Source organism: Nuphar pumila, chromosome 6 (assembly GCF_984573655.1).
Source record: "Nuphar pumila chromosome 6, dmNupPumi1.hap1.1, whole genome shotgun sequence".
Classification (NCBI taxonomy): Eukaryota; Viridiplantae; Streptophyta; class Magnoliopsida; order Nymphaeales; family Nymphaeaceae; genus Nuphar; species Nuphar pumila.
In genome coordinates, this window is record NC_143254.1 from 50,691,773 (window position 1) to 50,706,994 (window position 15,222).

At 40.5% G+C, this 15,222-nt stretch overlaps 2 protein-coding genes across 2 annotated transcripts; both read right to left on the bottom strand.

Moving 5' to 3' along the window:
* Window positions 1-568: 568 nt before the first annotated feature.
* LOC149834816 (uncharacterized) lies at window positions 569-7,583 on the bottom strand. Its single transcript, XM_090011572.1, has 3 exons — window positions 7,279-7,583; window positions 1,071-1,487; window positions 569-975 (listed from the first exon to the last, which is right to left on the bottom strand). The coding sequence occupies exons 1-3, from the start codon at window positions 7,345-7,347 to the stop codon at window positions 766-768; spliced, it is 696 nt and encodes a 231-aa protein (XP_089867698.1). The 5' UTR covers window positions 7,348-7,583; the 3' UTR covers window positions 569-765.
* Window positions 7,584-14,502: 6,919 nt separating this feature from the next.
* Window positions 14,503-14,907, bottom strand: LOC149834817 (uncharacterized). The gene has a single exon (XM_090009459.1). It carries the CDS (start codon window positions 14,905-14,907, stop codon window positions 14,503-14,505), a length of 405 nt encoding a protein of 134 aa, XP_089865585.1.
* Window positions 14,908-15,222: the final 315 nt, after the last annotated feature.

Genomic DNA, 15,222 nt, shown 5'->3' on the forward strand with positions numbered 1-15,222 from the left:
GGCAAACATACCTGAATTTCAACTGAAACATGAATTTGAGACATGCTTTTCAAATTTCAAGGGGTGTTCGACTTTTTTATTTTATATACTTTATTTTTTAATCTTACATATTTTGAAGCTAACAGAGTAGTTGATTTTTTTCAGTTTTTAATTCTTGTATTTTTAATTTTTTTTTATTTTTCACCATTTCAATCTTTTGAATTTTGAATGTTCTGTTTATTGTTTTTTGTTTAGTTATGTTAGATTTTTGGGATATTTACTATTTACATTTTGATTGTTCGCATATCCACTCATCCCATGTTCTTATGCTTTTCTTTATACAAATCATCCTTATGAGAGGGCCAAAAGTATTAATTTTAGGTTATTTTTGCAAAACCGTCCACTAACTTGTTTGTTAATGTCTTGCAAAAAGGTCCTTCAATTAGGGCAAAATGGTAACTTTCTTAGCATCTAACGGCTGCAGTCAGAGGGTGGGATGTCTCTCTCTTAACTCTAAGGACAAATTGGCAAGGGTTAAACAAAAGAAAGGGACTGATTTGCAAAATTACATAAGGCAGGGACTATTTTACAAATACCGCACAAGGGACTAATTTGCCAAAGACCTTATATAAAAAAGTGAGAATTCACCCATATATTGTAACCCACAGCAAGATCAGCCCACACATACGAATCAGCCCTCGTTTAGGGAACAATCTCATGATTATGAAATCAAACTCAATTTTCAAACATCTCAGTCTACGCTACTGAGTCTTCATAACAGCTTTCTCAACCCTGGAGAGTTTCTCCATCTTCAGAGGTTGAAAGTTGTGACCCAGATTCTTCTCCATTTACATCCTGCAACTTCTTGCCCCACCATAGTACTTGCATCAGTGCACCATTGCAAATATGTGAGAGAAACATGCGACCTCCGAAAACAAGCTTAACCAGCATGAAAAAACCACCAACAACAGCAAGGTGCGCGAAAATATCTCCATCCTGTGTTACCAGCCGCATAGGAATCTTAAGAGATGCAGAGAGCCATGGCAGAATTAGAACCGGTGCCATGAATGAACAAGAAAGTAGTATTTTACCTGTTTGGTTTTCACCAGCTCCAAAGAGACTTCCTTCAAGAATTCGGCCAGTGCGCAGCCAATAAATAGACCAAATGGAATGATCAGTTCTCTGTTGCTGAAAATGGAGATGGAGACATCTGACACAAAGCTGATCACCAAGAAAATAACTAGGGACCATTTCAACGTCTTCAATCCAAGAGAAGTAGCACGCTCCAACAGAATTGTTCTTGCTTTCTTCCACGGAAAATTTTTAGCATGTTCAGGTAGAATTTCCCAAAGCTTTTCCGACAGGTTACTCATCTCAGCATTGGCCTTACAAGACTCATCAAACTGTTTCCAGATTGATACTTTTACAGAACATGGTGAAGTTCGCAGATTCTGAGATATTGTAGGTGACAACCAAGGTAATGGGCAGTGCTGATTGAAAGGCTTTACCTACAGATAAGACAGCACATATTTTCGATTAGCATAATACAACAATATATTGATAAAAAACTTCACCATTTTGGGCAAAAAGAGCAGCTTAAGCCTGACTTACATTTTTGTTTCCAAAAGCTTTACAAGTCACTGAAATAATCAGAGGCAAAATTTAGCTCTACATCTAGTTTAAATAAAACCTGGCCCTGTTCCAGGAACCTTTTAGATTGAACTAACATTTTAGACCTTCCGTTTGAAATGGTAAAAGAAGAAAGTCACACGCTTAACTTGATGATAGAAACAGTAAATTGAGTTCCTTTTAGAAAGTTATTTTGGAAAAACATTAATCAAAATTTTGTATATTTATCTCAATACGGCAAGTATATATAATGAAAATAACAAGAGCCTAAAATGTTCTCAAAAGAGGCCAGTCTTTTTAAAATAAGGAATTTTAATGTGTAGAATTCCTATAAGCAGGAACTAATGTGAAGCTACCAGCTGCTATTGGGGTTTCCTACAGAAAAAATATGAATACTGTTCCCAAAAAAATATGTATTCATCTCTTAGCAGGTATAGCGTTTCTGAAAGGGGTGCAATCAGAAAATGTCTTCCTCTGCAAAGACATATAAGAAACAAAATGGAGCCACAAAGCAGATTAAAGATTGGATAAACCTTTGTAGCTGAGGCTGCACAAAAAGCACATTTTGACTCAGCATCAATAGCTGCTAGATGAATGGTTATCATTCACGAAGCAGCATAGGAGCCTTTCATAGATGGGACAACAGTGGCTCAGCAGTTGGTTGTCCAGAAGATGATTGTGTGGAACACGATGAAATTATCAGCCTCATCAGTATCAATAGCTGCTAGATCAATGGTTATCATTCAAGAAATAGGATAGAAGAATCTTTCATAGCTTCGGAAACAAAACTATGAAGCATTGACAGGACAACAGTGGCTCAGCAGTTGGTTGTCCAGAAGATGATTGTGTGGAACACCGTGAAATTATATACATAAAAATTACAATGAGGAATCAAACTTATGTGAGGAAAAGGTTGGGTTAAGGACTAAACTGAAGCACACCTGAAAGGTGAAATCAGGTAAAGTGAATGTGGCTTCTTCCAAAGAACAACCTCAAGAAAGAAACATCAAATGAGTTGCATGACCAAACAAGGAAGTGATCATATATCCATCGTCTGTTAGAATGTAAGTCACAAGTATGGGTGCAGATACGGTAGAGAACATGAATTTTTTTTTTAAAATGAGTATATGGGTAAGGAACACGCATACACACACATGCAAAACTTCACAATTATGCTATTTAAATGCTCTAGATATGAAGTTATAGACTATCAATTGTGAACTAAAAGCTAAGTCACATGGGTACAGGTACAGGTGCAGGCACGGAGGTACGACATGGCAACAATAAAAAATGTGGGTAACGGGACACAGTGGTATATATATATATATATAATATTACATAAATATAAAATAAATTTCAAAAATCAAAATCTATTATTCAAACAAGAAAACATAAATTAATTTAACATTTAAACAATTAACATTTAACAACCAATTAAACTAGTAACAGAATAGGCTAACAACTTTTATTCAAAGAAACAAAAATCAATAACAAGTAAAGCTACAACTACAACAAATGATTATCATTCTCTACATGAGGGACAATTCATTGATACGAATATGTTCTCTGTCGAGAGGGAGACAGAGATGAGAGAGGCGAGAGGAAAATCGAGAGGAAGACAGAGAGGGACAGAGATGAGAGGAGTACCTGAGCTGCGCAAAGAGGGCGACACTGTGAGGGAATGATAGAGGCGACACTGCAAGGGGTTGAGAGAGGCAGCGCTGCAAGGGGCGGAGAGAGCAGAGAGAGAGAGAAGGAGTCGGGGGTTAGGGCAGAGAGAGAGAGAGAGTCAGGGGGACGGGGTATAGGACAGAGAGAGCCAAGAGAGAGAGAGAGAGAGTCGGAGGGTTAGGGTAGAGAGAGCAGAGAGAGAGGGAGTGGGGGTTCTTAAAAAAAAACAACACGGGTTGGGTTTTTTTTGGACTCGACCCGACGGAGTGTGGGACCCAATCCACAGCGTACCCACACTGGCACTGTGTCTGGTGACGGTACCCATGTCGACACGGGTACTGCACCCCAAATGGAGTGTTCATGTTACATAGACTAAAAGTCTAAGCATGCCAGATGTCTATGGTAAACTAACAAATAATAATCAACAGATATGTAATTTTTTTTATGAAGAGGAACCCTCAGCGAAGTGAGGGAAAACCCTGGGTGGGGCCCCATGACCACCCTGTCTTACATGGCTCACCTCTGAAAGCCACAGGCACTTTTGAAGTTTGAACATATACTATACACATTGATTGGATTATAAGAGGGATAAAATTGGTTGAGTAAAGTTTGAAACCCAATTCACCTCTACCCAAGAGTACCCAGTACCAATATGAATACAACACCAGTACAGGGGCCTGATAGGAGTACCCATGTTACATAGGTTACAATAAATCCTGATGGCTAATAATGTGAGTGGCCAAAAGGGGGGGAAACTGTCCACGCATTTAGGCAAGAATAGCAGAGACAGAGGTATATATGAAACATGTTGATATATGGATTGTTGTTCTTACTCCTAAGAAAATACAAAAAACTTTTAACAAACTATGTTTAGCATTGCCAGACAATGCCAGCTTCTGAGGGAATGTATCAGCAAAATCGTTGTTGGATTACAAGACAAGATCAATCAAATGTGGGCTTGGGAAGTAGGCAATATAATCCTCCCTGACTTTAATCAAATTGACAAAAGGGGTTGAGAAAGCTATATAAAAGATGGAGGCCATTTCATGGAAGTATACCTAGTCAGGAAAGTTCATCAAACAAATCAGACGTAGTGCAGAATGCAGAAACTCTGTGTGATTCCGTAAATGATGCCAATGGCAGTTATTCCCAGTACATTTTCAACTGTGACCTTAGTACAAGGCCGCTATGCTGATCTGACCAAGACCTCACACGTTTGCAGTGGTAAATAAAACAATCTAGTCAAAAAAAGAATGTGAGAATTGAGTATTTCCAAAATCATTAAACCAAGAAGATAGCTCTATTTATTGTGAAAGCCACAACTATTGGATCCTACATCCAGACATAGAAGATGGGCTAAAGACAGAAGTTGTGAAATAGGAATAGTAGAAGTGGAACCGTATCTAGTACTACTAAAAGATAAATGCTGGGCAAGTAGTATGCTTGGTTGAGGACTAAAAAGTATAAAGGTAGTCAATGGTTGCATGAAATGCTAAATATAATCTGTAGCCATCCCAAGCACATGAAGAATTCAATCAAAGTGATTTAACAGTTCATACACGAATAACCTCAAGCCCTTGAACCAAGCTCGTAGTATATTATCAATGGATAAGAAACTTTAAGGCCTTAATGAATCTCGTAAGTTGAAAATAAGGACCACTCATATCAGGCAGTACAAACCAACACATAAATTAAAATGCTGCAATATGTATCATTGAGGTAAGCATGATAACAAAGAAATAGGAACAGAATATTATCTGAGAAAACAACAAATATGCTAAGAAGGAGACAGTGACCTAGAAATTCTAATTAGTACTGAAGATTAGATCTGTTCCACGAATCCTCCTGTCCTGCTCCAACACAAGTACATTGCACATGCACGTGCACTAGCTCAAGCATGTGCACTTGAAGTACTCAAATGTAGAGAATGGAAATTATGTATAAAAATAGAAATAAAATTACCAAACGAGAATGCAAGTTTAACAAGATAGATGATCATCTGACAAGGGATAAATTGTTTTAGCTATTCTTTTTGTACTGATGAGAATTGAGATGCACGCAAAACTTCAAAATTAGCCAAAGACGATTAAAATTACTTCCAAAATAGGGGAAACCATGGAGAAGTTTTGAGCAAAACAAAAATGGAAATATGGGAAAAGAGGAAAACAAACTCAAATGAAAATGTGACAAGGAAGGAGCCTCTAGACAATAACAATTTCCTTGGTTCTATGTCCTAAACCTAGATTAAGAGGAAAGCAGATCCACACCATTATTGGCCACAATCTGCGTAAAGGATATCCAGATAACATGTATAAACGTAGAATTCAGAAAGATGCCAATGATATAAATAACATGAGCTTAGATGCAAACAGAGCCTTTCATATGCCAGGATAAAGGTATCCCTACTTTACATCAGGTGGGAACAGAAAATTTGGACTCAACCACCTTTCTTTTTCAATTTGTTACACAATCACTAGATCTGAACCCAACATGCCTTAACTGAGTTATTGTGAATAAGGTGAGAAAGCCACACATTCAATGAACAACAATAACCTTTTCCAAATTATACAAGCAGCTAATCTTAACATTCACGATAGTTGACACAATGTTATTTCCTCTTAATTATTTACAGTTACAAACTATCAAAGTGAGACAGGAGGACCATGTTAAAAGAGTGTTGGGGGTACCTCCTCCAAAAAAATTGGGAATAAGATGGGGTGATGCATCTTACAACATAATGTAGTCTTCCAATTTATCCTACATCTCTAGATAAATGAAGAATACACAATGCAATACCAGCTTATCCCACTTATATGGATAAGTGGCCGGATCTATACTGTTAAATTGTATATACATTTATGTATACATATGTATTATATACAAGTGTATATATATTATTATATGTATATATAATTTAATTTATTGTAAATCATTGTAAATATTTTTCTTTCTTTTCTTTTGTTTATTTGGTATACTAGTTTGACTAGTCATTGGAGCTAGTCCAACGGCTCTATTTGTAGCTGTAGGACTAGCTCCAACTACTCTTTAGACCTCTCTTGTTGTATATAAAAAGGGGTTCACCCCCTTATCATTTGTAATGCTTCTTGCATTTTGAACATTCAATAAAAAACATATTGTTTTACTTCTTGTTGCCTTCTTGTGAAGAATCCCTTTGTGGGTTTTGTGAGTGAGTCCTTGGTGACACATTTGTATTTGTCCATTTGGCTTCTTGGTGGACATTTGGTTCATGAGTGAAGGCACGCATTTAGTTGCACTATACATCATTTAGAGTGCACTGGCCACTTGCAATCAAATAACTTGATAGTCAGCCCTACAGCATGCAGCACAGTTGGAAGTATGTTGAAACCAGATTTGGTTTCAGAGACGAAAAAATGCAAATTGGCAACAAAAACACTATGTATGTCCTATCTAAGTTGGTCTCACCAGTTCTTGACAGTTGTTCGGCATGCATGAGCCCGGAGACCATACGACTGACTCGGTACAGTAAGATTGATTTTCAACGCACCAACTAACCAGAAAACTGGGATAAGCGGGATCATCATAGTCTGCTCATCTCAGAACATCCCAACTTATCCTAGTTTTCTAGATAATTGGGTGCATTCAAACACCCGTAAGTATCAGAAACAACTGAAAATAAAAATCTCCGTGTCAAATAACACTAAAAAGATTGCCCTATAGTCTTTAACCAAGGGATTTCACAAAACCATTTCTCGCACCTATAAAAATCAACGAATAAAAAGGAAGATGCAGTTGGTTTCAAGTTTGACCTCCAAACCCCAAAATTCTCACATGGGAACTCAACAAAAACATAAAATCAGAGGAAACCCACATGAAAGAAGGCAATTTACCAACACCACATTGACGTAATCTGAGGAGTACCAAGTAAAAGAGTAATAGGAAAGCATTGGGGTTCCATTCTTTCTGTTGAAAGAGGGAAACCAAAACAACTTATGGAACAATGGGGAAGAAGTAATATACCCGGTGCCTGAAACGGGCGGCAGAGATTGTAGTGAATGGAGTTGTATGAGCTACAACACCCGCATCCATGGTGTCACTCGTTTCACTCTCTCTCGAAACTTTAGTGCATCTAAATCTACCCTTCTTCCTCCATATTCCTGAATCAAGCGGCTAAATCCGCATAGGGAGTTTCTCCTCTGCTTGCTTTTGAACAAGAAACGATTTACTGGAGGGAAACAAATAGAGAACGGAGCTGCTACTCAGTTTTACCTTTTCATTTGGATAACAACGCAATCGGAAAATCATCCATCCCTAGTTGTTTCCTTTTTTATCTCCTTAGAAGCTCGGTGAGTCGAGAACCTTCTCCTTTCAGCCTGCACAAATGGTCTCGACTGAAAATGGGTCGGGTTTGTCTTGGTTACCCGATCCGAACTGAACAAGGATATCCGGGTATGAGAAATGTCCTAATGTTATTAGGGTCAATCCAAACTCCAGCCGTGTAAGAGCTGCACACGAGCAAGCCTAAGCTGTTAGAACTAGGATCGTTTCAAAAAGCCCCTTGGCTCGAGCTTGGAGCCGAGCTTCAACGGCATTGTTTAGACTCGGCTCGGTTCCGAGCTCGAAATCGAGCTAAATTGAGCTTGAAAAGCATTCTAAAAAGATATATACAGGGAGAAGGATAGGGATGGCAGTGGACTTGGGGAAAGCGGGGGCCCGCCCCGCCTCCCCCCATTTGGACCGGGGATGAAGGTTAAAATTCATCCCCATGCGGGGATGGACTGACACTTTTCCCCGCCCTCGCCCCTTCATATTTTATCTCTCTTATTAACCCTAACCCTATTTTATCAGTCGGAGCCATCGTTGTCGCCTCTTTTCCTTTCCCATCTACATTCTCGCTGGAGCCGAGCCATTGCCGACCATCGTTGGCCAACGCCGTCTCTCCTTCCTTCCTTCTTCCCTCACTTCATCTCGGTCGCCACCATGTGCCGCTGTCGTGAGCCTCGTTTGCGGTGCCACCTCCTCCCTCTTCTCTTTTTCCTTTCCCTGTCTGTGGCCTCGTCAGAGCAACGTCGTCGTTGACACCCCCAGACGACCTCTCTCCTCACCTTCTTCTCTTTCCCTTTTGTCTGAACGCCGGCCATCGCCGACACCCTTCCTCTTCTCATCTTCCTCACTTTTTTTTTCTTCTTCCCCTTCTTTCTTCTTCTCCCCTTTCTTATCTGTCGCCGCATTCCCCTCTGTCCGAGAGTCGACCGGAGGCAGCCACCACCCATTGTGGTCGGTCACTATGTTGGTGTAACGACCCGATCCGGGGCCTCTCGAGCCCGGGTTCGTGGATGTTAGTTCCCAGAGGGAAATTACTCAATAATCTCAAAAACAACACAAAATCGTGCATGAAATTTTTTTTTTTTATTCAATACTTGAAGGTTCATACATCCATTTACAATATCATAACCATCCAAAGACAAAAGCAAAATAAAAATAAAGAAAAATCATACTTCTGATGTGGTTGAGTCGTACTAAGTCCTGTGAGTGGTGGCATCAGTCCCTGAACCTACACTTGCAACCAAAAGAAGGGGGTGAGTCTACAACCCAGTAAGATTCCATTTACAAATAGACACGACCGTTGCAACTGTAGTGAGCTCTAAGCTCCTAGTCTTAGTTTATTTTGCTACTTATGCACACATGTTAGTTATGAGTTTTACCCCCTTTACCGCATCTCTATTATCATTTCAAACAACTCTTTTACTCTAATCGGCTATTCCGGACATAGCCTCCTCGGGCGTAGCAACCCATGTAGACAACTCAGAGTCTACAATGTTGGCCAGACTTATGAACCACTCACAAACAACATAATCCAAACCGGCCAAGACTACGGATACAGGTGCTGCAGCAGCTCGCCGGTTGCAAGCCGGGAGCAAAGGGACTCAAACGGTAGCTAGCCGAAGAACCATGGTGGTTATACCTGCCCCCAAGGTGTCTCAAGGAGCTATACCTGCCCCCAAGGTTTTGTGGTTCATGCTACGTCCTACATGTGTCTAGTGGGCAATGTTTTAACCCCTAAGGGTCACCTAGAAACATCTGAGATATTCCTAGGTTACTCATGAGGTACACACCTCAACATTACCCTAGACCATGCCTCCTAGTAGAGTTCCCATCACACACTGGGTGGTCATCCTATAGACAATTTTTACTCAACATTCACATCTTGAATTTAGTGTGTTATACAATCCTCAATGTATATCCACTAATTACTTTTAACACATGTTTACATGTCTAAACTGTTAAGGATGGCAACCCACCACAGATTAATTCACGACACTTACAATACCCCTCCTAAGGCATAAGCGTGACATTTCCCAATGTAATACTTACCTTGAGACTCTGAAACTCTACCCCCAATTTTCACATAACACATCAATCTCATACATGCAATCATGTCATGCCACTTTTATTTTATAACTCAGAAATTATGCATGATCAGGTTTAAGCATCACACTTGAGCTTTATAGATTCCTAGGCATGCAAAACAGTGTCTCTTTATAATAAACAAAACTAACATATTTGAAGCACATCGAATCATATATAAATATGCCTAAACTAATTAACATGTGTTTTAATCAACTAAGGAGGAATTTGTAAATGTTCACTTACCTGGAATGCTTAAATTCCAATTGCAACCCTTGATCTGAAAACAATGAATACCTCATATTATCAAAATTACCAAAACACCCTTAAACTTAATTGTCAGACTCTGACTTCATTTTGTTCACAAATCCCCTACTAATAGATTCTACCCAAGCAGTAGAATCCATGAATTCAAGAATCACATAGATTTGACTTCGGGCACTTAGCTATGCCTTGTATATTTTGTAGGCATATCAAGGGCAAAATGGTCTTTTTGCTCTTTCAATGACGTCTATGTCATCTTTACTTCATGTTACTTTAAGATCTACACTTATAATAGAATTTGACCACTTAGGTCATCAACTCAACTATGATTTGGATCATGGATTCGGTATTCTTGATCCAAACCTGCTTGAAAAGGGTTTGTCTGGATCTAAATCAGGTCGTCTAATTGAATCCAACTTGAGTTTTGGGTCCAAACTAAGATCCAAACTCGAATCCAATTTGTAATGGAAAAATCGAGTCTTCGCTACTTCGATTTTTCCATCGCACTCGATAAATCAATCGCACACGCATCCAGTTTGTCTCGGTCTAGACTTAGTCGGTCTGACCCATATTGGGTCCACCTTCGGTCTGGGCCGAAACGATCCACCATTACAAACTCGACTCGGTCTGCTAACTACTTCAGACCCGACTCGGTCCGTTATAGACTAATACGGTCTACTGTCACAACGCACCTATCCACTTCATTTTTTTTTCTCTGCAACAGTTCCGACAACATCATTGTTGTCGAACTATTGCAACCTCTGCCGATGGGTCGGTGTCTGCGATGATGAGGGCAGCGGCCAGACCTTCTCCCTCCTTGCAGCAGGCGGTCCTCCCTTCCCCATTTTCGTCATCAGTGGTGACAGCAGCAGAGGGAAAATCCCTCGATTACTCTCCTTCTTCTATTAAAATGCAGAGACAGGGTTCTCTCTGTCCCTGTTTTGCTGCAACTCGCCGGCAACTATGAGGTTGCCGACGACCCCCGTGTTTAGACAACGAAACGAGAGCAACAACAGAGGGGAAACCCCTCTGTTGTTCTCTTCTATCGCAAGGCAGGGACAGGGTTCTCCCTGTCCCTATTTTGCTGCAACTCACCGGCAACTGTGAGGTTGCCGGTGACCCCCCTGCATTCAGACAACCCACGAGAGAGGGAGACTTACCTGACGGCGACCGGCGATGGCTGCAGCACCTCTTCCTGATTCTCCCAACACGCTCCCTCTCTGCTCCTCTGGTGATCGAATGGAGAAATGAGAGGAGGCCCCCCCTATGGCTTTTATAGCCATGGGGGTTGCTCGGTTACCCTCTCCCACCTTCTGTAGTAAATGGGGGCAGCCCGCTTCCTCTCCCACGATCTGATTCGTGGGAGACGAAGGGGTGTCGCCCCCTTCTCCTTCCGTAACCCCCCCACGATGGGGATAGCGTTACAATTCCACCCTCTTTACAAAAAGATTCGTCCCAAATCTTTCTCGAAAATAAATGGAGAAATTGTAAGCGCATATCAGCCTCATTCTCCCATGTAGCTTCATCTTTACTGTGATGCTTCCATCGCACTAGGACCATTGGGACAACCTTGTTTCTGAGCTTGTGCTTCTTAAATTCAATTACCTCAATTGGTTCTTCCTGAATGCTTAAATCTTCTTGGATGTTTAACACCGACTCCACTGTATCCAGTATATGTGAAGGATCTGGCACGTACTTTCTTAACATGGATACATGAAATACGTTATGTATTCTGGAAAGCGATGGAGGTAATGCCAACTGATAGGTTGTAGAACCTATTCTTTTCAAAATCTCAAATGGTCTGATATATCTTGGACTTAGTTTGCCCTTCTTTCCAAACCTCATTACCCCTTTAAACGGTGATATCTTTAAGAAGACGTGATCACTTAACTCAAACTCCAACTCACATCGCCTCTTATCTGCATAACTTTTCTGACGACTTTGAGTTGCCTGGAGTCTTTCACGAATGAATCTGATTTGCTCCTCCATTTGCTAAACCAATTCAGATCCTAAGGTTTTTCTTTCACCAACTTGGTTTCAGCATAGCGGCATCCTACAACGTCTCCCATATAAGGCTTCATAGGGAGCCATCCCAATATTAGCTTGGAAGCTGTTATTATAGGCAAATTCAATTAGCGGCAGAATATTGTGCCATGAGTTGCGATACTCTAGTGTACAGACTCTCAACATATCCTCCAGCGTTTGGATGGTTCTTTCTGACTGCCCATCCGTCGGCGGGTGGAAAGCTGTGCTTATTTTCAACTGAGTTCCCATTGCTTCTTGAAAGTTTTGCCAAAACTTGGAAGTAAATTTCGAATCTCTATCAGAAACAATGGAGTCTGGCACTCCGTGCAATCTCACTATCTCTTTAATGAAAAGATGAGCTAATTGTTTAAAGGAACACATTGTCTTGCATGCGAGAAAATGTGCAGACTTGGTCAGTCTATCAACAATTACCCAAATCGCATTCATTCCCTCTCTGGTCTTAGGAAATCCTACAACAAAATCCATCGTTATATCTGCCCACTTCCATAGAGGAATAAGTAGTGGTTGCAATAGGCCACCCGGCCTCTAATGTTCAATCTTTACTTGCTGACATATTAGACACTTACTAACATACTCAGCAATATCTCTCTTCATTTCATTCCACCAGAAATTATTCTTCAAATCCATGTACATCTTTGTACTTCCAGAGTGAATGAAATACTTTGAATGATGTGCCTCTGCAAGCAATTGTTTCCTAAGTTCCTCATCCTTAGGAATACATATTCGATCCTGAAATCTCAGCATACCTTGGTCGTCTACTTTGAAATTTGGATCTTCACCATCATTTGTTGTTGACCTGATTCTTTCTAACTCTTGATCTAGGAGTTGCTTTTCTTTGATTTTGTCCCAAATTTCTGACCCTAAGGTTGTCTGGACAAACATCAGTCGACCCGGAAGACATTGTACTTTTGCTTTTTGTTCTACAATGCTCACCAGCAGACTTGATATGGATAGTCTTGTGACTGATTTTGCTTTTCGACTGAGTGCGTCGGCTACTACATTAGCTTTCCCTGGGTGATACTTCAGCTCAAAATCATAATTTTTTAATAATTCTAGCCATTGTCGTTGCCTCATATTCAGTTCCTTTTGGGAGAACAAATATTTTAAACTTTGATGATCAGTGAATACCTCAAATTGTTCTCCATATAAGTAATGTCGCCATATTTTGAGTGTGAATACTACTGCAGTCAATTCTAGGTCATGAGTTGGATAATTTATCTCATGCACCTTTAGTTGTCTTGAAGCATATGTGATAACCCTGCCATGTTGCATCAGAACGCAACCCAATCCTTTATGTGATGCATCGCTATAAACGGTAAAACCTCCAGTGCCAGAAGGCAAAACTAACACTGGTGTAGTGGTCAATCGCTTCTTGATTTCTTGAAAGCTTTTCTCTCACTTCTCATTCCACTCAAACTTCATTTCTTTCTTTGTCAACTTAGTCATGGGAGCTGCCAATATAGAAAATCCTTCTACAAAGCGTATGTAGTAACCAGCTAACCCAAGAAAACTTCAAATTTTTGTGGCATTCTTGGCTGTAGGTCAGTTGGTTACCACTTCAACTTTTACTGGGTCCACCATCACTCCCTCTTTACTGATAACATGTCCCAAAAATGACACTTGATCAAGCCAGAACGCGCACTTAGAGAACTTAGCATATAGCTTCTGATCTCTAAGTATTTGCAAAACGATTCTCAAATGTTCTGCGTGTTGTTCCTTACTGGCCGAATATATGAGGATGTCATCCACGAACACCACCACGAACTTATCCAAGAATGGTTTGAATACTCGGTTCATTAAATCCATGAATGCAACTGGTGCATTCGTCAGTCCAAAAGGCATGACTAGGAATTCATAATGACCATATCTTGAACGAAACGCTGTCTTGACAACATCTTCTTCTCGAATCTTTAGCTGATGATATCCAGAATGTAAATCCAACTTAGAAAAACAGGCTGCACCTTGAAGTTGATCAAATAGATCATCTATCCTTGGCAGAGGATACTTGTTCTTTATTTTCACCGCATTTAATTTCCTGTAGTCAATACACATACGCAATGACCCATCTTTCTTTTTCACGAACAAGATCGATGCGCCCCAAGGTGATACCGATGGTCGGATAAATCCGATATCCAACAACTCCTGCAGTTGATCCTTGAGTTCTTTGAGTTCAGTAGGTCCCATCCTATATGGAGGAATAGAAATGGGCGTTGTACCTGGAGCTAGATCTATCTGAAATTTGACTTCCCTATCCGGTGGAAGTCCTGGAAGTTCTTCCAGAAAAACATCCACGAATTCCCGTACAATCTCTACTTTTGTGACTGAAAGTTTATGGTCATCCTCAGTCTTCATATAAGCCAAGTATCCAATCCAGCCCTTCTGTAGATACCGGTTGGCTTGAAGACATGATATGATTGTCGGTTTTGCAAGTTTTCTAACGCCTTGAAAGGTGATAGTTGAAGTTCCAGGGTATTGAAAACTGACACTTTTTCCTCGACAATTAATCGTTGCATGATGGTTAGATAACTAATTCATGCCCAAGATAACGCCCACTCCCTTAAAGTCTAGTATTAGAAGGTCTACCGACAATAGACGTTCTTCGACTTGTACCATGCATCCTTGGATGACTTCATCTATATACACCGACTTTCCTACTGGTGTCTCTACTTGATACTTTATTTTTAGAGGTACTAGTGAAACAGGTAATAGTGCAGCAAAAATAGGGGTGATGAAACTATGTGTAGCACCTGAATCAATTAGAACATGTGCACTAACACCAGAAATTTGGAGTGTACCTTCCACCACGTGAGGGATAGTCAAAGCTTCCTGCAGAGTTGCTGCATAAACTCGTTCTGGAGCAACTGGTTTCTCCCTAGGTTTTGCTCCTTCTCCCTGTACGAGCTGGGGACATTTCCTTGCAATGTGTCCCATTTGACCGCAATTGTAGCATTTAATATTCTTTTCATCACAACGACCTTCGTGCTTGAAGCCGCAAGTCCTACAGTTGTTGCCCTTGGAAGGCGCTCCTCGGTATCAAGGTTTCTTAGCTTCTGGTTGTTCAGGCTTCTTCCCCTGCTGCTTATTGTTGTTTTCTGCATTGCTTCCCTCCTGTGGCTTCGAAGATCTGTCGTTGCCTTGCCTCTTCTTGAAAAACCTTCGGGACGACGAACTAGTTTGTACTTGTTGTACTTGCTTTGGTTTCGCTTGTATCTCTGATTTTGTTGTTCGAGCATCCCAAAACTCGTA